The sequence below is a fragment of the Rhinatrema bivittatum genome, chromosome 2, assembly GCF_901001135.1.
Source record: "Rhinatrema bivittatum chromosome 2, aRhiBiv1.1, whole genome shotgun sequence".
NCBI classification, from domain to species: Eukaryota; Metazoa; Chordata; class Amphibia; order Gymnophiona; family Rhinatrematidae; genus Rhinatrema; species Rhinatrema bivittatum.
In genome coordinates this window covers 772748903-772775787 of record NC_042616.1, presented here as the reverse complement: position 1 = coordinate 772775787, position 26885 = coordinate 772748903, and the positions used below count along the sequence as shown (strand labels likewise).

At 42.9% G+C, this 26885-nt stretch overlaps 1 protein-coding gene and 1 long non-coding RNA gene across 10 annotated transcripts in view; one reads left to right on the top strand and one right to left on the bottom strand.

The window, feature by feature from the left end:
* The window catches only part of LOC115085714, a 50267-nt gene extending 24802 nt beyond the window's left edge, over positions 1–25465 (bottom strand). The window contains exons 1-2 of the long non-coding RNA XR_003854934.1: positions 25334–25465; positions 8167–8264 (exon numbers count right to left, since the gene is read on the bottom strand). This is a non-coding gene — a long non-coding RNA (uncharacterized LOC115085714). The remainder of the gene's footprint in view (positions 1–8166; positions 8265–25333) is intronic.
* ASAP1 (ArfGAP with SH3 domain, ankyrin repeat and PH domain 1) overlaps positions 1–26885 on the top strand; it is a 975348-nt gene that overhangs the window by 75107 nt on the left and 873356 nt on the right. For 7 of the 9 annotated variants that reach the window (XM_029592039.1, XM_029592032.1, XM_029592035.1 and 4 more), the window contains exon 3: positions 25340–25466. In XM_029592039.1, coding sequence (XP_029447899.1) covers positions 25340–25466 — 127 coding nt within the window. Of the gene's footprint in view, positions 1–24224; positions 24274–24435; positions 25073–25339; positions 25467–26885 lie in introns of those variants that run through there. The other 2 variants (XM_029592034.1, XM_029592033.1) reach the window with 2 other exon arrangements.

Sequence of the window (26885 nt, the reverse complement as noted above, 5' to 3'; positions counted from 1 at the left end):
CCCAGTGGCACCACTGTTTTCCCAGTGGGGCCGGGGTAAGTGGCTGCTAACACCACCTTCTCAGGACTGATGATGTGACGAGGTTCGTCGGGTACATCCACCGGAGAGAAGGAGCGTGAAAGGGCATCTGCCCTAACATTCTTTTCTGCAGGACAGTATTTTAGTAGGAAGACAAAGCAGTTCAAAAACAACGACCACCTTGCTTGCCGGTGATTAAGGCGTTGGGCATGTCGTAGATATTCCAAATTTTTATGATCGGTATACACCGTTATTTGGTGCTGTGCGCTTTCCAGCCATGGACACCACTCCTCAAAGGCCGATTTTATAGCTAACAATTCTTTATCTCCGATTCCATAATTCTTCTCGGTGGGAGAGAATTGTTGTGAGAAGAGAGAGCAGGGATGGAGGACATTGGCATCTCTGTATTGGCTCAGTGCTGCTGCCATGCCGACATCAGAGGCATCGACCTCGATGATGAAAGGATGCTGAGGATTGGGATGATGAAGACAAGGCTTGGTTTGGAAGGCTTGTTTGAGAGTTTGGAAGGCCGCTACAGGCTCAGCAGACCATCGGGATGAATCAGCCCCTTTTCTGGTCATGGCTGTGAGTGGTGCTGTTAGGGTGGAATAGTGTTTGATGAAGGTACCATAATAGTTTGTGAAGCCGAGGAAATGGCGTAATGCTTTTAAGCCAGTGGGTTCAGGCCACTCTTGAATGATTTTCAGCTTTTGAGGGTCCATCTGGAAGCCATTCTTGGAAATCATGTACACCAGAAAGGGCACTGGCTCCTGGTGAAAAGCGCACTTCTCGAGCTTCGCAGAAAGGTAGAAAGCTGAAATCCAGAACAACCAGGGTAGCATTCTCTGAAATGCTTCCTGTTCCACGTGCAGGTCCCCAGAGGCAGGCAGAGCTCCAGAGTTTCAATGTGCAGATGAGACGATGGTGCAGGGAAGAGGGATTCAGTTTTGTAAGGAACTGGGGAAACTTTTGGGGAAGGGGGAGACTTTTCCGAAAGGATGGCTCCACCTTAACCAGAGTGGAACCAAGCTGCTAGCACTAACTTTCAAAAAGAGGATAGAGCAGCTTTTAAACTAGAACAAGGGGGAAAGCAAACAGTCACTCAGCAGTGCATGGTTCGGAGTAATGTATCCTTGAAAGATACTAATGAAACAGGAGAGTTAGGGCATCCCAACAGAGAAGTTCCAATAAAAGAAAATGTAGCCCATGTGCCTATATGTAAAAAATCACCAAAGCTAATGATTTCCAAATTATCCATAAAAACTGAAAAGCAGATTGTTAATACAAACAAAACACACACTTTGAAATGTCTGTATGCCAATGCCAGAAGTCTAAGAAGTAAGATGGGAGAGTTAGAGTGTATAGCAGTAAATGATGAGATTGACATACTGGCTTGGTGGAAGGAAGATAACCTATGCTATATCAGGGTACAAATTATATTGCAATGATAGGGAGGATCAACTTGGTGGGGGTGTGGCACTTTATGTCCGAGAGGGTATAAAGTCCAACAGGATAAAGATCATACAAGAGACTGAATGCTCAGTAGAATCTATATGGATAGAAATCCCATGTATGTTGGGTAAGAGTATAGTGATAGGAATATACTACCGTCCACCTGGACAAAATGGTCAGCCAGATTATGAAATGCTAAGAGAAATCAAAGAAGCGAACCAATTTGGCAGTGCAATAATAATGGGAGATTTCAATTACCCCAATTTTGACTGGGTAAATGTAACATCAGGACTTCCTAGAGACATAAAGTTCATGAATGTGATAAATGACTGCTTCATGGAGCAATTGGTTCAGGAACCAACAAGAGAGGAAGCTATTTCAGATGTAATTCTTAGTGGAACCAGGATTCTGTGAGAGAGGTAACGGTGATCGGGCCACTTGGCAATAGTGATCATAACATGATCAAATTTAAACTAATAACTGAAAGGGGGACAATAAGTAAATCTACAGCTCTTTCAAAAGGGAAACTTTGATAAAAAGAGGAAAATAGTTAGAAAAAACTGAAAGGTGCAGCTGCAAAGGTTAAAAGTTTTCAACAGGCATGGACATAGTTTAAAAATACAATACAAGAAGCGCAGTCCAGATGTATTCCACGCATTAAAGGTGGAAGGAAGGCAAAACGATTACTGTCATGGTTAAAAGGTGAGGTGAAAGAGGCTATTTTAGCCAAAATAAATCCTTAAAAAATTGGAAGAATGATCCATCTGAAGAAAATAGGATAAAACATAAGCATTGTCAAAAGTGTAAAACATTGATAAGACAGGCAAAGAGAGAATTTGAAATGAAGTTGGCCATTGAGACAAAAACTCAAAATAAAACCTTTTTAAATATATCCGAAGCAAGAAACCTGTGAGGGAGTCGGTTGGACCATTAGATGACTGAGGGGCTAAAGACGCTCTTAGGGAAGATAAGGCCATTGCAGAAAGACTAAATGAATTCTTTGCTTCTGTGTTTATTAATGAGGATGTTGAGAAGATACCAGTTCCGGAGATGGTTTTCAAGGGTGATGAGTCAGACGAACTAAACCAAATCACTGTGAAACGGGAAGATGTAGTAGGCCAGATTGACAAACTAAAGAGTAGCAAATCACCTGGACCGGATGGTATACACCCCAGAGTTCTGAAGGAACTAAAAAATGAAATTTCTGATCTATTAGTTAAAATTTGTAACCTATCATTAAAATCATCCATTGAACCTGAAGACTGGAGGGTGGCCAATGTAACCCCAATATTTAAAAAGGGCTCCAGGGGTGATCCGGATAACTATAGACCAGTGAGCCTGACTTCAGTGCCGGGAAAAATTGTGAAAACTATTCTAAAGATCAAAATCGCAGAGCATAAAGAAAGATATGGTTTAGTGGAACACAGTCAACAAGGATTTATCCAAGGGAAGTCTTGCCTAACAAATCTGCTTCATTTTTTGAAGGGGTTAATAAACATGGAGATAAAGGTGAACCGGTAGATGTAGTGTATTTGGATTTTCAGAAGGCGTTTGACAAAGTCCCTCATGAGAGGCTTCTAAGAAAACTAAAAAGTCAGGGGACAGGAGGCGATGTCCTTTTGTGGATTACAAACTGGTTAATAGACAGGAAACAGAGAGTAGGGTTAAATGGTCAATTTTCTCAGTAGAAAAGGGTAAACAATGCCTCAGGGAGCTGTACTTGACCGGTGCTTTCCTATATATATATATATATATATATATATATATATAAATGATCTGGAAAGGAATAAGACGAGTGAGGTTATCAAATTTGCAGACGATAGAGTAGTTAAATCACAAGCGATTGTGATACATTACAGGAGGACCTTGCAAGACTGGAAGATTGGGCATCCAAATGGCAGATGAAATTTAATGTGGACAAGTGCAAGGTGTTGCACATAGGGAAAAATAACCCTTGCTGTAGTTACACGATGTTAGGTTCCATATTAGGAATTACCACCCAGGAATAAGATCTGGGCATCATAATGGATAATACTTTAAAATCGCCGGCTCAGTGTGCTGCAGCAGTCAAAAAAGAAAACAGAATGTTAGGAATTTTTAGGAAGGGAATGGTTAATAAAACAGAAAATATCATAATGCCTCTGTATCGCTCCATAGTGAGACCGCACCTTGAATATTGTATACAATTCTGGTCGCCGCATCTCAAAAAAGATAAAGCTGCGATGGAGAAGGTACAGAGAATGGCAACCAAAATGATAAAGGGGACAGAACAGCTCCCCTATGAGGAAAGGCTGAAGAGGTTAGGGCTGTTCAGCTTGGAGAAGAGACGGCTGAGGGAGGATATGATAGAGGTCTTTAAAATCATGAGAGGTCTTGAACGAGTAGATGTGAATCGGTTATTTACACTTTCGGATAATAGAAGGACTAGGGGGTATTCCATGAAGTTAGCAAGTAGCACATTTAAGACTAATCGGAGAAAATTCTTTGTCACTCAACGCACAATTAAGCTCTGGAATTTGTTGCCAGAGGATGTGGTTATTACAGTTAGTGTAGCTGGGTTCAAAAAAGGTTTGGATAAGTTCTTGGAGGAGAAGTCCATTAACTGCTATTAATCAAATTTACTTAGGGAATAGCCACTGCTATTAATTGATTCAGTAGCATGGGATCTCCTTGGTATTTGGGTAATTGCCAGGTTCTTGTGACCTGGTTTGGCCTCTGTTGGAAACAGGATGCTGGGCTTGATGGACCCTTGGTCTGACCCAGCATGGCAATTTCTTATGTTCACATAAAGGCGATTGTCAAGTAGCCTTTATCACGTCTGCCTGGTGTGTCTGGAAGTCCTGAGAGAAAATCAGGATGTCATCTAAATATACCACCACGCACTGGTACAGTAAATCTCGCAGAATATCATTCAACATATTCTGAAACACCGCTGGTGCATTGCACAATCCAAAGGGCATGACTAAGTATTCAAAGTGTCCGTCACAGGTGTTAAAAGCTGTTTTACATTCATCCCTGTGACGGATTCGGACCAAGTTGTAGGCCCCTTTTAAGTCCAGCTTAGTAAACACCTTGGACCCCTGGAGTCTGTCGAACAGCTCGGTTATCAACGGTAGAGGGTAGCGATCCTTGATAGTGATTTCATTGAGACTTCTGTAATTGATACAAGGACAAAGGGATCCGTCTTTTTTTCCAACAAAAAAGAACCCTGCGCCAGCTGGGGACTTAGAAGGTCTAATGAACCCTTTTTGCAGGTTTTCTTGGATATAGGCCGACATGACCTCAGTCTCTGTTATTGAGAGGGGGTATACCCTTCCCTTGGGAGGCTCCGATTTAGGCTTGAGATTTATCGCAGAATCAAAGGTCCTGTGCAGAGGTAATACGTCTGCTGCTTGTTTGGAGAAGATGTCCTGAAAAGATGCATATTGCGGCGGTAGACCAGGTAGTGAGGGAGTCTATGACATGCACAGCAGCGGTGAAACTTTGGCTAGACAACTATCATGGCAGCCAGGGCCCCACTCAGAAAGCTCCATGGTGGTCCAGTTGAACTGAGGTGTGTGTTCCTGTAGCCATGGTAGGCCAAGCACCATGGGGTGAATGACCTTCTCCAGGAGTAGGAAGGATATGTTCTTAGTGTGTAAGGCCCCTGTGCGAAGGCAAATGGGTTGCGTGGTCAGTGAGACCTCTCTTGAAAGTGGTTCTCCTTGTATAGAGGACAGCAGTAGAGGGGAAGCTATTGGAATGGTCTGCAATTCTCTTTAGCATAAAATGTCCTCCGGCACCTGAGTCCACAAGTGCAAGTGTTGAAAATTCAAGGTCTCCAGAGATGAGAGAGACGGGGAGAGATAATGGAGGCGAAGGTGAAATTAGACCTAGGAGAAGTCCTCCAGCAGATCCTAGGTCTGGCCTTTTCCCAGACAGATAGGGCAGGTCTGGACAGCATGGCCAGATTGGCCGCAGTACATACAGAGAACTGAGCGTCTGCGAAAATGTCTCTCTTTAGAGGTCAGGTGACTGCGTCCTAACTGCATAGGTTCTTCTTCTTCTTCACTGGGCGCAGTAGATTGGGCTGAAGTCATGTGCATGGCTTGAGGGCGATTACCTCCCATAGAGTGCTCTATGTGACACTTTCCCTCTTGAGTCCGATCACGTATCCTGCGATCAACTCTCCCAGCTAAATCAATGAGAGATTCCAGGGTATCTTGAAAGTCACAAGCCACCAGTTCATCCTTTATACGGGTGTTGAGGCACTCTAAAAATATAGCACATAGACATCCCAAGTCCCAATGGAGCTCAGATGCTAGTGTCTTGAATTCAATAACATAGTCTGATAAAGGCTTACTTCCTTGTTGAAGGTGAAGAAGAGTAGACCCTGCGATGGTCTGACGTGCTGATCATCAAATACTGATTTGAACAGGTTCAAAAGTCAGATCATTTAAAACAGGGTCGCTGCATTCCCAGAGAGGTGAAGCCCAGGCCAGGGCTCTTCCATTGAGAAGCGGTAGGATATAGGTAGTCTTGGAAACAGCATTGGGAAAGTAGTTTGATTGCAATGAGAAGTGCATACAGCCCTGATTAATAAAACCCCTGGACATCTGGAAATCACCAGAGAAGCGTGTAGGAGCTGGAAGCGGTACAGTAGTGCAAACTGCAACCACTTGAGGAGAAGAATCTTTCTCTGGAACCGTCGGCGTATTCAGTCGGGCATTCAACTGGTTGAGAGCGGTAGCTAGCGTCTCCAGAGATTTCTGTTGCTCTGCAATCCGCTGGGCCAGTCCAGGAATGGCCTGTAAGGCTGAGAGCTGAGCCGGGTCCATGGAGTTAGCAATCTGTTGTGTTTTGGACATTGAGGCGTGGGCCCTTGGTCGCTGCAAGAGATGGCACCTCCCACAGGGCTTCGCCCTGTGGGGACTTGCAGCGATAGGCTAACTCCGAGCAGAGATGGACACAGAGAAAGTTAGTCTTTATTATACTGCAACGTAGATGGTAAACCGAGGAACGGGTATTGATCCCAGCCAGGAGATGTCTGATGGCAATGTTCTGTCTGAAGGCTGCAGAGTGGAAAAGGCAGCTACACAGTCTCACCAGGTTCTGAGAGGGAGATGGGTCCGGTAATGGTACGCGAAGCGGGGTAGGCCGAGAACCCAGGCCTAGATGGAAAGGCCAGTGAGAGTAGATCTGGTAGTGGTCCATGGTGCGGCGTAGGCCGAGGATCTATGTACAGAGAGATGAGACAATGCAGAGACAGAACTGGAGCGGTAGTACTCACTCTGATACTGGCAGTTGTAGTAGCAGAGAACCCCCGAGGAGCGGAGGTCTGGGACGAAATAAGGCCCCCGAGGAGCGGGTACCTTAGGCATCCTTATAGGTGGTAGGCAACCCCAGGGAGTAGACAGGAGCAAGGCAAGGTCCCCGAGGAGTGGGTACCTTAGGCGTCCTTGTTGGTAGCAGATAACCCCAGAGGGTGTAGAGGAGCGAGGCAAGGCCCCTGAGGAGCGGGTACCTAAGTCGTCCTGGAGCGAGAGTGCACAGAGCGGAAGCGTCTGGTAACGTAGAGAGATCAGCATGGAGGATTCCTTGCTAACTCTTATTAGGAATCGTGAACGGAGTTTAAATATCAGAGCTAGTGACGTCATGCGGTGGGGACGCCCCTGTGGTTCCTGCCATGACACACAATAAGGATGGGGCTGCGCGCGCGTGTGCCCTAGGTGACTCTGGGAGAAAGATGGCAAAAGCAATTGCCCATGCCGGACTGGGGACGCCGGAGGGATCGGCGTGGAGAAGCGGTGGCAGCCATCTTCCTAAAAGGAACCGAGTCGGGCAGCAAAAATGTGAGCAATAGAGGGCGCAGCCGTCTGCGACTGGGCGCAACAGAAACCCTCCAGCCGTTGTCTGCTGTGGTGATGGAGGCAGCATTGGCCTAGCCATGCTGCATCCTCACTGAGGAGGCCAACCGTGGCATAGGGTAGCTGTGCGCCAGGGTCCGGGCTGGAGGTAAGAGCGGTAGTCCACAGGACAGGCCCATGGATCGCCGATTGAAACATCTTCCAGGTTCACCGTGATTTGGTTCAGTTCATCTGAATCATCAACCTTAAAACTGTCTCTGGAACCAGTATCTCTCCAACATCCTCATTAGCCAACACGGAAGCAAAGAATTAATTTAGACTTTCCACAATGGCATTATTTTTCCTATGAGCCCCTTTAACCCCTCAATCATCTAAGGGGCCAACTTCACAGGTTTCCTTCTTCAGATATATATTTTTTTAAATGTATTATGAGTTTTTGCCTATACAGCCAATTTAATTTCAAATTCTCTCTTAGCCTGTATTATCAATGTTTTACTTTTAACTTGACAATGCTTATGCTTTTTCCTATTTTCTTCAGATGGATCCTTTTTACAATTTGTCTCCCCCCCAAACAAAAATGCATTCTGCTCCCGTTTGCAGTTGCTCTCTCCTTCTCTCTCTCTCTCTCTCTGCTTTACCCAGACCCACTCTGGATTCTACTCCAGCAGTCTCCAAAACGTACAGGATTTGCTAATCTATATCAAGGCCTCTAACACAGGGGTCCTTTCTGCTGTTATGCACGGCTACATTCTCTTTATCCTTTTCTCCATTGCTTCCTAAGAACTAGGGCCATATCAGTGGTTCTGGCCTTATGAAAGTGGGGACTGAAATACAGGAAAATGCTTTTTACCTTCTTGTCATTATTCTGAGCTGACATTATGGCGGAAACATGCTACGTGAACTTCCTCCACCCAATTCCAGATGTTTGTGGTCATATTGAAAGTGACTCTGCATATACAAAAAAAGATAATGATGGTCATACATATTGTAAGAAGCTGATAATGTATTATACTATTCTAAGCAGCGACAAGTCTAAAAAAGCAGTATAAAGTTTATGTGACTTTTCATAAACATGTAGGGCCTCCAAACCATGTTTTCTTTAAAAGAGGGATATGATAATATTTGTTCACTTTTTAAACGGTGAATAATTAGGCTGTAAATTTTTTCTAAGTCCTGATCTGGGGAGAATGAAGTCCATAATCTTGATGGCAGCTAATGGTCTTATTGAAAATGCTATGTTCTAATTATGTCTTTAGAAATATTACCACTAAGGAAAACCACAGTTAAATATTGAATCTATTTTTACTTATTTATTTATTTTGTCATGTAAACACAATTCTATACCAGGCCACTTACACACAGGTAAAAATCCCTGCCCTGAAAGGTTTACAAGATAACAGGGTATCTGAGGCAATGGGAGATCAAATAACCAACCAAGATCACAGATGAGTCAGTGATGTCCTAGTTCCCGGCTGACTTCCAGACTCCTTGCACTTTTTCTACCCCACTTCTGCCTGAAACCCTAATTTGATTCTACAGATGATATCAGGACCATTGCTATTTTAACATTGATTTTTCTATAATCATATTTTTGATTTTGGGTGATGCTTTTTTCAGCCCATTTCAATATTTCATTTTATGTTCCAATTGTCATGTAATTATGCAATTATTAAATATGCTCTTAAATACAAACTCTGTAATTGTTTCCTTAATGAATGGTGTTTTATGTAATTTTATTCTACTGTTACTTTTATGTTTTTATTTGTTTTTTAGTTATTATGTACACCGTAGTGATAGAAACATGTTTCTGTACAAGGGTATAGAAGAATTGTACAAATAAATAAACTTATATAAGAGCACATTGACACAGAAAGTTCAATTCTCAAAAAGATCTATTTGGCTAAGTAAGGATTTAGCTGCCTAGATCAGGAGTGAGCACCTCTGGTCCTCAAGTACTGCAAGTCACTTGGATTTTCAGGATATCCACAATGAATATGTATTTGCATGAAATGGAGACAGTTCATGAAACTGCATCTCATGCATATTACCTGTGGATATCCTGACAACCCATCCAATGTGTGGCACTCATGGACTCTGGCTACCTACCCCTGGGCTAGATCAAAACCTCTAAAAATTGACTGGGCTAACTGGCTAAATTTAACTGGGTGGAATGGGAGGCAAGTACAGATTTGGGGGGGGGGTAAATAATTAGGGGGCTGGCATTGATTTTCAGTTCTAGCCACTGAACTTGGCTGGCCAAGTGCTGCGAGAGCAGGCTAATCTGGCTGGCTACCTTCCCTGCTGACTTGCAAATGTTAAAAAAAAAAATTAAATAAATCCCTGTACAGTGGTGCCCTTTTCTCCCAACACTCGAAATTTTTAAAAAGGTCCCCATGGCGGTAGTACCCTGATCCCCTCTACTCCTTAAAATATAAAAAATGTTCTGGGGCAGCAGTTTCCTTCAATGTGTGGATCAATGTGTGGAGAGAGACGAAGAAATGGCAGAAATATTAAATGAATACTTCAGTTCTGTGTTCACTAAAGAGGACCCTGGAGAAGGACCGACACTAGTTAACAAGAAACTGGAGGGGAATGGAGTAGATGTAACTCCATTCACAGTAGAAAATGTATGGGAAGAGCTGGTGAAACTGAAAGTGGACAAAGCCATGGGGCCTGATGAAGTTCATCCCAGAATACTGAGGGAGCTCAGAGATGTGCTGGCGGGTCCGCTGTGTGACCTATTCAATAGATCCCTAGAAACGGGAGTGGTGCCGAATGATTGGAGGAGAGCGGTGGTGGTCCCGCTTCACAAGAGTGGGAACAGAGAAGAGGCTGGTAACTACAGACCGGTTAGCCTCACTTCGGTGGTGGGAAAAGTAATGGAGTCACTGTTGAAAGAGAGAATAGTGAACTATCTACAGTCGGGAGAATTGCTGGACCAGAGGCAGCATGGATTCACCATTGGAAGATCCTGTCAGACAAATCTGATTGACTTTTTTGACTGGGTAACCAAGGAATTGGATCGAGGAAGAGCACTCAATGTCATCTACTTGGATTTCAGCAAAGCTTTTGACACTGTCCCGCACAGGAGACTGGTGAATAAAATGAAAAGCTTAGGAGTGAGTGCCGAGGTGGTGGCCTGGATTGCAAACTGGTTGACGGACAGAAGACAATGTGTGATGGTAAATGGAACTCTCTCTGAAGAGAGAGCGGTTTTAAGCGGTGTACCGCAGGGATCGGTGTTGGGACCGGTCCTTTTCAATATCTTTGTGAGCGACATTGCGGAAGGGATAGAAGGTAAGGTATGTCTTTTTGCGGATGACACTAAGATCTGCAACAGAGTGGACTCGCCGGAAGGAGTGGAGAGAATGAGACGGGATTTAAGGAAGATGGAAGAGTGGTCGAAGACATGGCAGCTGACATTCAATGCCAAGAAGTGCAAAGTCATGCATATGGGGAATGGAAATCCGAATGAACTGTATTCGATGGGGGGAGAAAGGCTGATGTGCACGGAGCAGGAGAGAGACCTTGGGGTGATGGTGTCTAATGATCTGAAGTCAGCGAAACAATGTGACAAGGCGATAGCTAAAGCCAGAAGAATGCTGGGCTGCATAGAGAGAGGAATATCGAGTAAGAAAAGGGAAGTGATTATCCCCTTGTACAGGTCCTTGGTCAGCGAAACAATGTGACAAGGCGATAGCTAAAGCCAGAAGAATGCTGGGCTGCATAGAGAGAGGAATATCGAGTAAGAAAAGGGAAGTGATTATCCCCTTGTACAGGTCCTTGGTGAGACCTCACCTGGAGTATTGTGTTCAGTTCTGGAGACCGTATCTCCGAAGAGACAGAGACAAGATGGAGGCGGTCCAGAGAAGGGTGACCAAAAAGGTGGAAGGTCTTCATCAAATGACTTATGAGGAGAGATTGAAGAATCTAAATATGTACACCCTGGAGGAAAGGAGGAGCAGAGGTGATATGATACAGACTTTCAGATACTTGAAAGGTTTTAATGATCCAAAGACAACGACAAACCTTTTCCATAGGAAAAAAATCAGCAGAACCAGGGGTCACGATTTGAAGCTCCAGGGAGGAAGATTCAGAACCAATGTCAGGAAGTATTTCTTCACGGAGAGGGTGGTGGATGCCTGGAATGCCCTTCCGGAGGAAGTGGTGAAGACCAGAACTGTGAAGGACTTCAAAGGGGCGTGGGATAAACACTGTGGATCCATAAAATCAAGAGGCCGTCAATAAAGAGTGGGTGGCTAGCCAGAATGACGGCTACTGCCTGGAGACAATACCCTTATTCAATAAACATACACATGGTTACTGTGACTCCAACATCGCTCTAAGCCTCAACAGCAAGAGGAAATGTGGAAAAAAGGATTTGCACTCACAAAGTGGGGAGTAGCTGGCTTGTTACGGCGGTTACTACCCCAAACCAAATAAGCCTGATACTTCACTTTCAATGCATATCCAGCATAGCTCTCTGCTTCAACGGCAGGGGAGAAGAAAAAACTGATACTTCACGCATATCCAGCATAGCTCCCTGCTTCAACGGCAGGGGAGAAGAAAACCTGATACTTCACGCATATCCAGCATAGCTCTCTGCTTCAACGGCAGGGGAGAAGAAAAACTGATACTTCACGCATATCCAGCATAGCTCTCTGCTTCAACGGCAGGGGAGAAGAAAAACTGATACTTCACGCATATCCAGCATAGCTCTCTGCTTCAACGGCAGGGGAGAAGAAAAACTGATACTTCACGCATATCCAGCATAGCTCTCTGCTTCAACAGCAGGGGAGAAGAAAAAAGGATTCGCACTCACAAAGCGGGGAGTAGCTGGCTTGTTACAGCGGTTACTACCCCAAACCAAATAAGCCTGATACTTCACTTTCAATGCATATCCTGCTTCAACGGCAGGGGAGAAGAAAAACTGATACTTCACGCATATCCAGCATAGCTCTCTGCTTCAACGGCAGGGGAGAAGAAAAACTGATACTACAAGCATATCCAGCATAGCTCCCTGCTTCAACAGCAGGGGAGAAGAAAAACAACCAATAAGGGCTGAACAACACAGTCTGGGTAAAACAAATAAGCATGGGTGTAGCTTGCTTATTGCGGCGGTTACTTCCCCTACTACCCATAACTAATCAAGCTTGATATTTCACTTGGTTGCAGCTCCATCACTGCTCTCTACATTAATGGTGGGGGTGGAAGGGAAATAGAACCAAAGAGCTAAGAGAAACAGATAAGTATGAGAAAAAAATGTGAAGCTTGCTGGGCAGACTGGATGGGCCGTTTGGTCTTCTTCTGCCGTCATTTCTATGTTTCTATGTTTCTCTCCTGCCCCATTCTTTAAAACATAAAAAAAAATGGTCCTGCATCCCTTTCTTCTTCCTCTGCAGGTATCAAAATATTGTCCATAGATGGAAGATTTCCCCCCCCCCCCTGCCTCCTAGCTGGCCTGAAAAGAAAAATGCTAGCTAAGTGTTCCACCCCACACTCATGTCCATAACGTGGACAATTTTCATAACTCCAGGTAGTTTGGAGGTTCATAGGTACTTTTTTACCCATGGACTTTTAAGTTAATTTTCAAAAAGAAACTACTTGCTTTAGTATGCAGGAAAGTATGCACAGTGATCTGAAAATCAAATCCCCGCACACACAAACACCACTTTTTCCTGCAGCTAAATCTAGCTGCCTTGTAGAACAGAAAATCTAGATTTACGTATTTGCTTAGGAGTGTACAATTTTAAGCACCTGGGAAAAGTCTTTGAAAACCGCCAGAACTGCACGCAGGGACCTATACGGGAGTAATCTCACCTTCTTTTCTCTGCCGACCACTCCTCTCCCTATGCAGCCAAGCATCTTTCTGGCTTTTGCCATTATCTTAACCACCTCTTTGGCCACCTTAAGATCATCAGATACAATCACCCGCTCTTTCATGCTTAGAAGAATTTCAGCCCCCATGCTCTATATCTCCCTGGGGATTTTGCTTTCTAAATGCATGACACTGCAATTTTAGCTTTAAATCTTAGCTGCCAGACCTTTCCTGGAGCTTTGCTAGATCCCTTCTCATATTTTCCACATCTTCCTGGCTGTCTATTGTCTTGCAGATTTTGGTATCATCGGCACAAAGATAAACCTTTCCTGACAATCCTTCCACAATGCCACTCACAAAAATGTTGGAAAAAACTGGTCAACGACTGATCCTTGAGCACGCTGCTAGTAGTGCCCCAGTCTTTGGAGTGAATCCTATTTACCACTACCCTTTGTTACCTACCGCTCAACCAGTTTCTAACCCAGGCAGTCACTATATGGCCCCTACCAGGGATGCTCAATTTATTTATAAGTCGCCTGTGTGGAATCATGGCATAGACCTTACTGAAATCCAAGTACATTAAATCCAGTGCTCTCCCCATTCCAACTCTCTGGTCACCCAATCAAAGAAATTGATTTGATTCATCTGACAAGACCTACCTCTGGCAAAACAATGCTAGCTCAGATTTTACAAACCATTGGATTCCAGAAACTGTGCTATCCTCTGTTTTAGCAATGATTCTATTTATTTATTTATTTATTTATTTAAAATCTTTTCTATACCGTCGTTAAGCTAGTTGCCGTCACAACGGTTTACAATAAGGCACATAATTTAAAACTTAAATGTGTTGAGTTATATTAAACAGGTGCCATCAAATACTGTAACATAGTTTCATATTAAATAGTATTCAGTGTTTGTGATAAGTCATGTCTACGTTAAGTATATCAGCTGTAAGATAGATTAACACTTAAGTCTGGTCCTCTGTTGTTGCAATCTAATAGAGGTAAAGTAATATAAAAACTAGTCTGTGGTCCCTAGCCTCCTCCTTATTCCACTTTTAAGAGAACCCACAGTCCTTTGGAACTACTCCTGACTCTAAAGTAGAAGCATTGAAAAGGTCAGCCAAAAGAGTTGTCAGAACTTTTCTTTTTTTTTTCTTTTTATTGAGTTTTCATCAATTTTACAGAACATAAGTTCAGGATATCAGATAACATAAGTAATATCCCACTTGTATTAATAACCAATACAATACAAGTAAAAGTATTTCTTTTTCTTATCTGAAAAATCATAGGTAAATGGGGAGTCCATATATATTGAGCAGTATTACAAAAGAAAAAAGACAAAGCTATTATTTAACCAAGCATCTCGCCCTATAGAATGATTCCTGAAGGCTTACTTAAATGCCCGGACATTGGGCCAATTTCAGGAATGTAAGTCTAGATATTTTCGCAGCTGTACAGGATCTTGAAAAACATACCTAGAATCTTGGAAAATCAAAATACATTTTGAGGGAAAACGTAATATGAATTTTGCACCCCTATTTATGACTTCTGGTCACATTTGTAGGAAACTACTCCTTCTCTCCTGAGTAGCCTTTGTTAAATCTGGATAAATCCAGATTCTGTGACCATGAAACGCAAGGTTTTGGTTTCTAAGAAAATTTCTCAAAACAGAATCTTTCAGAGATAAAGACAAATGAAACAAACAAAGTTTCCCTTGTTGCTATTACAGTGTCCAGAGTCATTTCAAGTAGTGCAGTAACATTCAAAGACTCTTCTTTCCCTCTTTGAAATTGTGTTGAATTTTCTTGTTTCTTTTCCTTGGCACTAGGCAAGTAATATATCCTAGATATGGCAGGTAATGAACGCCTCCTCTGGGAATTTCAGGATATCTTTAACATAGCTTCTGAACAAATCTCGTGGTGACAGTTCCTTAATCTGAGGATATTGAATTTTCTGAAGGCTAACTAGTCTGTACTCATTTTCCATTCTCTCAATTCCATTGTAACTTATAAATTCAGATTTTACTAAGTTGTTTTGAATTTCTTTTTATGTCCTTATTTCTTTGTTCATTCTCTGTCACTTTCTTTTCCAAAGTAGTAATTTTAATGTCCACATTCTTAGTATGTTGCAGGTTTTCTCTAAGTAAACTCGCAACGAACATATTCCATATTGTGTCTATTGTGATTTCCTTAGGTTTTATCATAGGAAAAATGCCAGCTGCTTGTATCTCTGGCTCCCTCCTCCCTGTTGTCCCAAGTTCCCCAGTCTTACCATCTTTCTGATGATTCATGGTCGCCAGGTCCCCGGAGCCTCGGTCAACTCGGCTCTCTGAAAGAGACGCCTCACTTGCGTCCTTTCTCGGGACCATTGTTCTCAAAGGTGCCATTTTCTAGAGATGTGCAGACAAAAAGTTTATGTTCATAAGTCCATAAGTCGAAAGGGGGGGGTCAATTTCGGCCAATATGGACATATGTAGAATTCCATAAGTTGAGGCTATGTCCATACGTGCACCGGTTCCCTAAATAAAAATTTAAACCCCTCACCCTCCTTAATCCCCCCCCCAAGACTTACCAAAACTCCCTGGTGGTCCAGCGGGGAGTCAGGACGCCATTTCTGTATTCCTTTGCGAGGAGCACGTGACGTCGGCGATGTTGAATAAGTTGGAAATCCGAACGTTTTCGCCTCATCACTTTTTTAAGTTAAAAAAAAAAAAGTCGCGTTTTACATATGCGTTGAAAACGAATGCACACCCCTACCATTTTCCCTTCCAGCCACTCGACTGTGGCGACTCCAGAAAAACTGAAGATTTCAGATGGTGGTTCTGGGGCTTCCGGTGTGCCGGGGCTGAGGGATGTTTCCTCTACCTGGGTCCCCGAGGCCTGCTCCGCATTGGGGATCTCTGCGTTTCCTCCCACCGGCAACGTCCTCACAGGGCCAGCGAACAAACTCTCGATTTGTGGCTGGCTGAGATCCAAATTTGGAGTAGAGGTAATAGATGGCTTCAATTTTGCCTTTCATTTTGTATGCGGCATAGGAAATAATTTTAAGGTAAAATTCAAAAAAGGCAAATTGAGAGTATAACCACGGAGCGAGGTTATTCACGTCTCATCTACAGGGCGGCCATCTTGGACTCCCCTCTGTCAGAACTTTTCTAATTTACCTTAATACTATTGAATGTATTCCATCCAGCCCTATCACATTAACTACTTTAAGTTAACTCCTTATTAATATACTTTTCTGAAAATCAATGAGGTTTACCTCACTTTCAATTTTATAGTGCCATGCCTCCTCTGTTCCTTCCTACCTGGTCCTTCTTAAATAGATTGTAACACAATATAACTAAATCCCAGGCATGGTTTTCTGTGTACCACATCTCTGTGACAGCCACTAATCCAAGTCAGCCTCTTACAGGATTGCCTCTAGATCCGAGACTTTATTTCACATATTATCAGCGTTAGTGTATATAGCTTTCCACATGTTGCCCTTTTTTCCTATCTCTATATAAGTATTTGTTTTACTTACCTTAGGGTTTTGTTCACCCTTCCCCAACAATCCCAGTTTAAAGCCCTCCTCAGTAGGTTTGCCAGTCTGTGTTGAAGATGTTATGCCCCTTCTTCGACAGGTGAACCTCATCTTTGCTCAGCAATTCTTAAAGCATCATCTCATGGTCAAGAAAGTCAAAACACTCTTGTTGACACAATCTATGCAATCATTTGTTCATCTCCAGAATGTAAGCATCCCCATCTGGGCCTTTCTCCTTGGCTGTGAGGATGGAGGAAAATACCACTTGTATAGCTCTCTATTTACCCTCTCTCCGAGCCATGAAGTCACTTTAGATAGATCTGCATGGTACCTGTAGTATAATTTGTGTAACATGGATCAGCAGCATCAAATAGAGGATTTTCAGCAATCTCTCCATAATGTCTTGGATTTTGGCACCCAACAGACAGTACACTTCCTGGGACAACATGTCTGGTTGGATGGATGCCTCCATGTGACTGATATATACAGTATGTGCATTAACTTGGGTACCTGAGAAATGAGTGCATGCAGTAATTGTATCTGTTGTTGTGAGTAGTCAGTATGTGTCACAGTGAAAGGAGTACTATTTTTCTCAAGCAAGAAAAAAAATACAAATCCCTAAGAATATCTATTTTAGTTTATTTATTTACCAAATCGAAACTCTAATTTCAGATTTGATTTGTCAAGATTTATTAGTTATATTAATTAAAATATAATTAATATAGCTGTTGCTTCCATGATTTAAACACTTAAAATGTGGCAAAGAGCAGTGGTGATTCCAGCTTGCCGGCCTGGTCTCTCTCTCTCTGTGATGCCAAATTCCACCCTGTCATCAGTGAAAGCTGGGAGACCTTAAGAGGAAGCACACAGTGGTATTACCTCGGGAGGAGCAGTGGTGATGCCGGCTTACCTGCCTGATCCCTCCCTCTCTGCGACACCGATTCCTGCCGCAATGCCATCAGTGAAAGCTGGGAGCCCTTAAGAGGCACACAGCAGTATTACCTCCAGAGGAGTGGTGGTGATTCCAGCTTGCTGGCCTGATTCCTCCCTCTCTGAGATGCCGATTCCCGCCCCGTTATCAGAGAGAGCTGGGAGCCCTTAAGAGGCACAGCGGTGTGGTGCTGCCGGCATGCTGGGGTCACACACCTCTGGGAAAAGGTTTCGCCAGGCTCCACACATGTTGCTTTTCTAGTTGCTAATGGGTAACAAAGGGAAGGGAAACACCCATATTCATCTGACCCAAATAGGGCCCTCTTCTTAACTGACTTTGGAGACTTTTTATTCACTAGGTATGTCGGGTTCACTTGAACTTGAAGTGTCTAACTCTATCAGGAGTCTGTTGTCTCTCTCAGCCATGCCAGGTCTCACCCCCTTTGGCTTCTGTATCAGCTGTCAGAGGTACTCTCAGGAGGAGTGAAGGGGTTATTTCTTCAACCCCTCTGGGGGTGGGGAGTTCTTTAAACCTGGGGGCTTGTTTTTAGCTAGATCTCCAGGATATAAAGCTGGATTATATTTATCAACAGAGAAGCCAGCTATAATAACTTTGAAAACTCCAAGCTTGACCAATCTGTTTCTATCAACTTTGATTCATTGGCTTCTGTCATACAAGGTCTTTCCTCTAATTTGTCTAATCATTCTCAGAAAATAATGGAACATTCTGGGAAGCTGGTGGAACTGGTTACCAAATGTTCTAAGTTTCAGGAATTTGAAGTTGCCAATACTAAAGATTCCTAATGGAAGGTGCAATTTTAGATTTCTGAATATTCCTTGATGTTCTTTGGTCTTTCCCTTGGAGATACTGAGAAAGTTCTATTTGGACATCCTCAGGGTCTTCTGATTTCATAAAAGTGTATTATTTGCCTGCTAAAAATTCTGAAGTTAATTAACATGTTTCCTCTGGTCTAAGTTGTGGATAGTTCTGCTTTTTTAGATCAGTCTAGTTCTGAAACTTTAGAAAAATCTACTCTCTTGGTAATTTTTGGACAATGATTTTTCTGCTACATGCTGGGCCTGATGAGGTTTCTTCTCTACATGAGAATAATATGCTTTTTCAGTATATGCAATACGGCTGGCATATTTTACGAAAGTCGCTGTCCTTGCCATGGAACTCCTCGCCCTGGCTGCCGACCTGTGGGAACCCCAGGTTCTTGGCTGGGGCCCACACCCCCCCCCCCTTTTTTTTTTAACCACGCACTCCATGATGGGGAGGGATAAATTGTAATCATTTATTGACTTTGTGCACGGGTGCACATTCTCTTTCCAGCATTGCAGAGATCAGTTTAATTTTCAGGCTCAGGACTTTTTGCACTACCTGCAACTTTGTAGCTTTATTTCCACACTGCTTAACTCACACTTTTCTACCTAAGGCTCAGGGCCCTTTCAAAGACTTATGGGTCTATATCGCGGGGGAGAAACACTCTCTGGCGACATCCTATACATTTCTTCACTCTATTATCACATATAATACTATGCAGGCTGTAGCTTCGGTATGGCGCCATGATTTAGGGGTAAACTTAGAGAAAGATGACTTACAAGATAGTTTGATACTGCTCAATCGTGCCATCATTTCCACGCTTGCTAGAGAACACCTATGTATTTTACACAGAATTGTAATTTCTCCTCACAAGGCCCATTTGATGAATTTCATTGAAAGTTCCAGTTGTCGGAGATGCGGGGAGCCTATTGCGACACTTCGCCATAATTTTTGGGACTGTCCTCCTCTAAAGCAATTCTGGACACAGGTTCGAGGGTTCTTTCATGACAAATTACAATGCAAGATACCAGAACAGGCTGCCCTCTGTAGGTTGGGAATTGGAGTAGAGAAGCTGGGTTCTGAATGCACCGGTTTACTGGTGACAAAAGGTCTGTGTCGCACGGAGATGTATTTTGATACGTTGGGTGACAGTCGATGCCCCCACTTATCCATTGTGGCATGCCGAAATGTTAGACCTCCTAATGCTAGACTTTAAATCCTGGTGCTTGGGATGTAGGGACAGAGTGACTAAACATTTCTCTAGCACTTGGGGACCTTTTATTGCCCAATTGGCTCCATCCCTGCAGGCCAGATTTCAGATGGTAGGTGAACCAAGATCATAGGGCGGTGTCAACCCATGGGTTACTCCCTCTCCATCAACAAGATAGTAAATCTAGTATTATCTTTTCTCTTTCTCTCGCATTTTACTGTACACATGGACTATTCCGGGGGGGGGGGGGGGGGGGAACTGGAGGAGGGTGGTACTGGAGGTCAGGGAAAGGGGAAAATTGTTGTATACTCATTCCTGTTTAGTTGCATATATAACTATGTTTCAGACTGAGTAAAAGGAATAAAGAGATACAAAAACAAACAAAAAACAATGGACAATGAAGTTATTCTTTCATATTGCTAATAAGTCCTTTTCAGGTCAAAATATTTCCTTCTTTCCCGATATGAGGAAAACCAAGGTTCTTTTAAAACTTTTATTTTAAAGAACCCTAAGTTTTGGCTCTGGGCGCAACATTTGTGCTAAATATATATTTTATAGACCTCATTTATTTAGAAAGATTTTTGAAACTAGCTATGTTAATATTGATCAGTAAACTGTAGTCTCATGAAGTTTCTCGGGGTAGGCCTTATATAGAGTTGTGAATTTTTCTGATTATCTTTTTCCTGTTTTCAACTTCCCCTTGATGTGGTCTAATGAATGGTTGGATATATTAAGATATTTCATTTACTATTCTACCATGTGTTTCCTATAGCAAGGTTTACTTGTATAATCATTTTTGGAAATCAATAAAGACAAGTGCACTTTCACAAGTTCTAAAGCAGTACAACTGCTTATTGACCAAAAGTTTGCATAGATTTAATTTAGAGCAATTACAGGCTATTTTCTTCAAAGCTAGGAGTAACTTCAGAGCTTAAAAGTTAAAAGTTTGTTCTCTCACCTCACTGGCAAACAGCACTTTAGGGAGAGGAATAGCTTCACTCTGTTAAGACATCTGCATCTGAATTTGTCTGTGTGCACATCTGGAAGGCTCAGCAACTGGGTGCAGGCATCTCAGATCAGCATCTGTCTTCTAACACTGAAGATCAGTGTTGCCTCTTGGTATTGACAGGAGCTTTCTGATGGCAGGCTTTTTGGCTCCTATGTTTAACTCACTTTTATAGAAATGAATATGCATAATACATGCTTTTGGCCTCTGTTGGAAACAGGATGCTGGGCTTGATGGACCCTTGGTCTGACCCAGCATGGCAATTTCTTATGTTCTTATGCATGGCCAGTGCATTTGGATTAGGGTCATGCACAGCTCTCTGACTATTTCACATTTTATACAAAGAGTTTGTTTTAGCATAAAGAACTGCATGGTCTCAAAATGACATTACGGAGAAGTGTCCTTCAATTAGTAATCAAGCTTTTTGGTTTCTAGCATAACTAACGGTAAACAGTGCCCAGGATATTTTGTATAATCGTGTGCCTGATTGTTTGCTTTTAATCTTGTTAATTTTCTTTTCTTTTTAACCATTGTCTTGCTTTATGAAATACCCCAATTCTCTTGTCCTATACATTTGTCTTATTAGATTGTAAACTCTATTGAGCAGGGATTTTTTGTATGTTTGTACAGTGCTGTGTATTTTATTTATTTATAACTTTTATATACCGACATTCAATTGAATATCACATCGGTTCACATACAACTGGGGAGCCAGAAAACTAGTAGGGTGAAAGGAAGGATAAAGTTACAATTAACAGGGAATAACGGAATCGTAAGGAACGGGGTGAGAATGAGGATCGGTCTAAGAGACCAAGTGAGCGTAATAGCAAGGAAGGATACAGCAAACTTAAACAACTTTGTTGAGATAGCAACTATATAACATATTATATTTACATAACTGTATGACAGTCAAAAAGCACTAGTTACTGCAGCAAATTGTAGTTACAATGTATAATAGTTGGGGTTTACCGGAAATGTCTATAGGGAAGTTAGGTAGCAATAGGGTTACATTGTTAGAGTTATGATACCTGGGGGGTGAGGACAGAGACTAGGATGGGATTAAGTGAAAGCTTGTTTGAACAACCAGGTTTTTAACTTTTTTTTTAAAGGTGTTTGGACAGTGCTCCAAGCGTAGGTCTGGAGGCATATAGTTCCATGTAGAACTATAAAAACGTTAAGTAGTAGTAGTATAACCTAGGCATTCTTTCTGCAAGCTTGAATTGATCAGTTCTGTCTCATATAGAATATCCATAATGCTTTGCTCTCCTTCTTCCATTGCTTGATTCAGAGGGAACAAGCTCCTTTAAGATATGCTTGTGGCAGGTAGATAACCATCTACCTGCCACAAGCTGCCTCCCCCAAATCCACAACCCACCTCCGCTAACACCATTGTACTCTTTGATTACACTCTTGTACATAATATCAAAAATTGTATGCTATTATATACATTATCTAACATGATATATACCAATAGTTACTTATATTAAGAACCTCTCGCCAGTTGCGCTGTATTTCTATGCTTTCCTTGCGTGCACCTGCCCTTACCATGTTGTACCCCTGTTAAATGTATTTTCTAAGCATTTTGTTATGATGTAAACCGATGAGATGTACACACTAACACCAGTATAGAAAAGGTATTAAATTAAATAAATTAAATAAAATGGTGGCTTGAATTTCCCCTACACTCCCATTGATAGGATAATGGCAAAACTCAGGCCTGGGCTTAGGTTTGGAGGGTCTGCGGCGAATGAGAATGGTATAAAAATCTAGGTGAAAAAGTCTTGTTGAGCATCTTTCTTAAGGTCATGCCCTATATCTTTTTTGATGAGCATCTTGTGAATATATCCTTTCAAAACAGTTGCTATTATGCTTTTTCCTGATATTTACTTTACAGGGGTCAAATTTATTTTGGGTGTACTGAATCTCTTGTTCTTATCTGTGATCTCCTGACCTGTATTTTTCTTCTCCAACTTGTTAAAGCTTACTCTATGCTTATGGCCAGGGACACAAGAACACTTAGACTCAGTAAAAGTATAATATATTTTTTTATTAGTCAATATAAGTGTTCTCGGGAGATGCTGGGTACTGGGTGCCCTTCGTCTTACAATCTGACCAGCATCTCCTAGTAAACAGAAAGTGATCCTTGTTTTATAGATAACATTCAAATACAGGGTAGAAGGTTCTAGAGACTTGCATGACTGCCCAAAGGATCATTTACATAAGTTGTGATGTCAACTGCATGATTAAATCATCACTAACTATCCTGATTGGCTTCCCAGGATGTGTAGCCCATTTCCCATGACTTTCTTTGTCCTGGTAAACTCTAACTGGTCAAGACAATCAACACGTCTGTAACTGTGTGGATTACAAACTCCTGAGAATAGTGCCTGAAGCTTCCCTGTGGTGACTCTATGAATAGACATCACCTGTCTGGTGCCAGCTTGCCTCCATAGATAGCCAAGGACATTCTGTAAGTCACTCAGAGTCCATTCAGCTCAGGCAGGCCAAAGACACGCAGAGGATTCTGGGGATTTCCTTCTCCATTTTGGTCTTCTGTGTTCAGGCATACTTCTCAAACTCAAAAAAGTTACTACATTGTTCCTAACATCTGATTTACTGATAATGTTCATCTCTAATACTTGAAAAATATATGTATTAAATATTTAGTATATGATTTTGTGTATTTAGGGATGAGAAATTGTACAGCTGTGATAAACATACTTACTTTTCAAATTACACTCTGGCTACTTAGATTGTGACACATAGAATAATAAGTCAGCAGTTCATTGAACTGTCCCTTTCTGGGTGGCAGTTGATTTTACTAATGCCAATATTTTGCTAGAATAATTTGCATTCTCATCTTCACTCAAAATGCTATACTATCAATGAACAGACCTAAAGAACTAGAATGAGTCAGGTTGACATTTGAAAACTCCATTAAGGGACATTTTAAAGAGGAAATGATGGACACACTAAAGTCTATTGTTGAACTGCCATGGAGCAGATGGTTTAAAGAGCAGCAAATGTGAAAATAGTCCATTTTATGCAGCTTAGGTTAGGGGAAAAAAACCCTCAAAAATATTTTGGACCATACATTTACCAAGAAGCATACGATCAGGTAGAGCTCTAAAAAAAGATTTCCTTTTCTTTTTTTACATTAAATAAACTAAAAGATTCATGCCAGTACAGATCCCAATTGCTCTGGTCAGCAGCTTTATTGATGTGCGACATATAAGGCACTCCTTCCCCGCCTTAGCATTTGATGATTCAGTAGCTACTGTATCTACCACTAGCACATGACCAGCCGGTTTCTGCGAGGGTTCCCTGATGAAATAAATGTTCCGTCCGCTCCAGCTTCAACACGAAAAATGACTCGCAAGGCATGCAATACTAAAAAGCTGGCGTTGTCCCCGCCCTTCCCCATCCTCATCCACTGTAACAGTGAGCCTACACCACCAGAAACCCACAAAATAACTACAACGCGGGCCAGTGAAAAACAAACATATTTCTGATACACAGCTGTAAAAACAGAGGAGTCGGATGGTTAGTGAGATTATAAATAATCATGGTAAATTAGTGCCGCATGCGACGCCCCCTCCCTCCTAGCAAAAGCAAGCCGGCAGGCAGACGGCTCACAGCATCTAAGGTCGGCGCACAGACGCAAGCCACTGGGAGGGGAGGGAGCAAGGCGCGTGCAATATTGCTGGAGATTCTCTTTCTCTACCAACCCTTGGGGCCCGCCCACCCCCTTTTTTTTTTTCCTTCTCATTTCGCGTTGGCCACCCCCAAAGACAACGCGCAGAGTCCTTCCTCTTTTCGGTCCCCGTGATCGAAGAGGCGCGCGACCTCGCGTGTTAACAGTTATATATGTTGTATAGAAGCCAAGGGTGAAGAGCGCGCGCACGCGTGAGCGAGCAAGAACAGACGCACCGCTCCGCTGTCTGGGGAGGATACGGGATGCGCGCGCGCGCGCGCACGAGGGGAGTCGCGAGACTCATTCCTGAGGAAAAACTTCCAAAATTTTTTTTTTTTTTTTTTTTGCACAGCGACAACAATAACTGTAACCCACCCCATCCCCCTCATAGCCAGCTCATACACAAATTTAACGGCTGCCTCTTGTATCTCCTCTTCTTCGGCTTCTCCCCCCTCCTTGCCAGAAACTCAATACCCTTTAAACTAAGGAAACATTATCCTAAACAGAGCTCTTTCAGCTGCCTGAGGAAGAAAGAAATGTGGCAGGAGCGGCCTGGGCGCCGGCGATAGCAGCGTTTGCAGCTCCAGCCCGGTGCCGGAGTAGGGCATGACGGCGTCTTTTCTTGAAGTCCCGCGCTGACCGGGGAGCAGGCACCCGCGCGGGAGCAGTTTCTGGCATTTTCGCTTCATTAAAGACTTCAGGAGGGCTGTGGGGTGTCGCCTCTTAATATTGTTATTACTCTCAGCGGCGTGTAATTATTTTTTCTTTTTTGGTATATATAGTTTCTTTTTCTGTTGGGGGAAGTGAAGAGATTATTGATCGCGGAGGAGGAGGACAGTGACACTGCAGCCGACCATCTCATAGAAGGGGGGAGGGGGATGGATTAGCCTCACCCTTAAACAAACACAGAATCAGCCTTTTTTTTTTAATTTGGAAACCAAACCATTGCGTCTGACTTGTGCATCTTATTTTTTTTTTTTTTTTGCCTCGTGGTTCTCTACCGCTTGCTTACCGGCAGGATGCCGGACCAGATATCCGTCTCCGAGTTCATCGCCGAGACGACGGAAGATTACAACTCTCCGACCACGTCGAGCTTCACCACCCGGCTGCAGAGCTGCAGGAACTCGGTGACGGTGCTGGAGGAGGTAAGCGCTGTCCTGCGGGCCGGGACAAACGCATTCCGTCTTATCCTGTGTCTGGCCTGTGCTGATGCTTGCCTGAGGATTGGCTCTCCAGCGGTGCCCTTGCTCAGTCTCTGGGCGCGGGAGACGGGGAAGTATGGGCTCTGTAGCGGTTGCTTTGCTCAGTCTGGGGGGGTGGGGTGTGAGTCGTGATTACCGGCTTTCTAGCGGTGCCCTTGTTTACTCTTGGGGAGGGGGGTTGCATGGGCCCCTTAGCGGTGCCCTTGCTCGGTCGGGGGGAGAGTATGGGCTCTCTAGCAGTGCCCTTCCTCTCTCTTGGAGTGGGGAGGGAGTATTGTCTGTCTAGCGGTGTCCTTGCTCACTTTTGGGGGAGAGAGGAAGGAGTGTTTGCTCTCTAGAGAGGTACCCTTGCTCAATCTTGGGAGTGGCGACAGGGGGGTGGGGTTGGCTCACTGGTAGTACCTTTCCTAACACTTGGGAGTGGGGGCAGGAGGGGATTGGTTCTCTGACCGTTTCTGTTGCCAGCCAAGGTTGATTTTTTGGCATTGCCCTTACTAGGTTTAAATTCGGATAGTTAATGTTTTGGGATGACACCGAACAACAAAACATCCACATTTGTGTTGGCAGGGAAGGTTTAGACTAGGGTTTAAGTAAGACATATTTTTCTGTTGATGCCACTGTAAAACCTCACTGTCCTTTCAAAGCTGTCATTTTCTCATGGTGGTTTTCTGGAGAAAGAAGTAATCTCTTTGCACTCCACAGGAATGTACTGCATTAAATTTTTCTTTGTCTGGTTAGCAAAGAAAAGACATTGTTTTCATTTCTTGATTTTACTCAAAATGCTGTTCTTACTGAAGAGGGACTTTGGGTGCAGTACAAGCTGCAAGGTGACTTTAGAAATGAAAAGGGCTGTAGTTGGGGATAAAGCTTAAAAAGATAGGTTTGAAGGGATCACAGGGAAAGTTATGGCTTCGTGCTAAATCAGCATTATCGTACTTCATGTTCGTAATAATGGCCTCTTTTGGGATTTATGGAAATGTGCAAAAAAAAATAGTTGCAAGAATTTTTGGATTCATGTATATAGTATTTTGTCAGATTTGAATATTACGGTGGGTCAAGTATTCTATAGGCTCTAATTGCAAATGTACCAAAGAGGTTCTTGTAAGCCATATTGGGACATGATTTTACTATATAAGACATACAATAAAATTTTTTCTTAGTATATTAGCTTAGTTTGCATTGTAAAATAAAGTAGTTCCATTTTGAATAGACTTGACCTAGTTATCACCTCAGCTTCACATTCCATCCCCTCCCCCAGCACAAACTCTCATTCATTCACTTGAATAAAGAAGTATATGATAAATGATTAGATCTTCTAATCCAATACTTTCATGGGGGACCATTACGGATGAAGAATTCTGC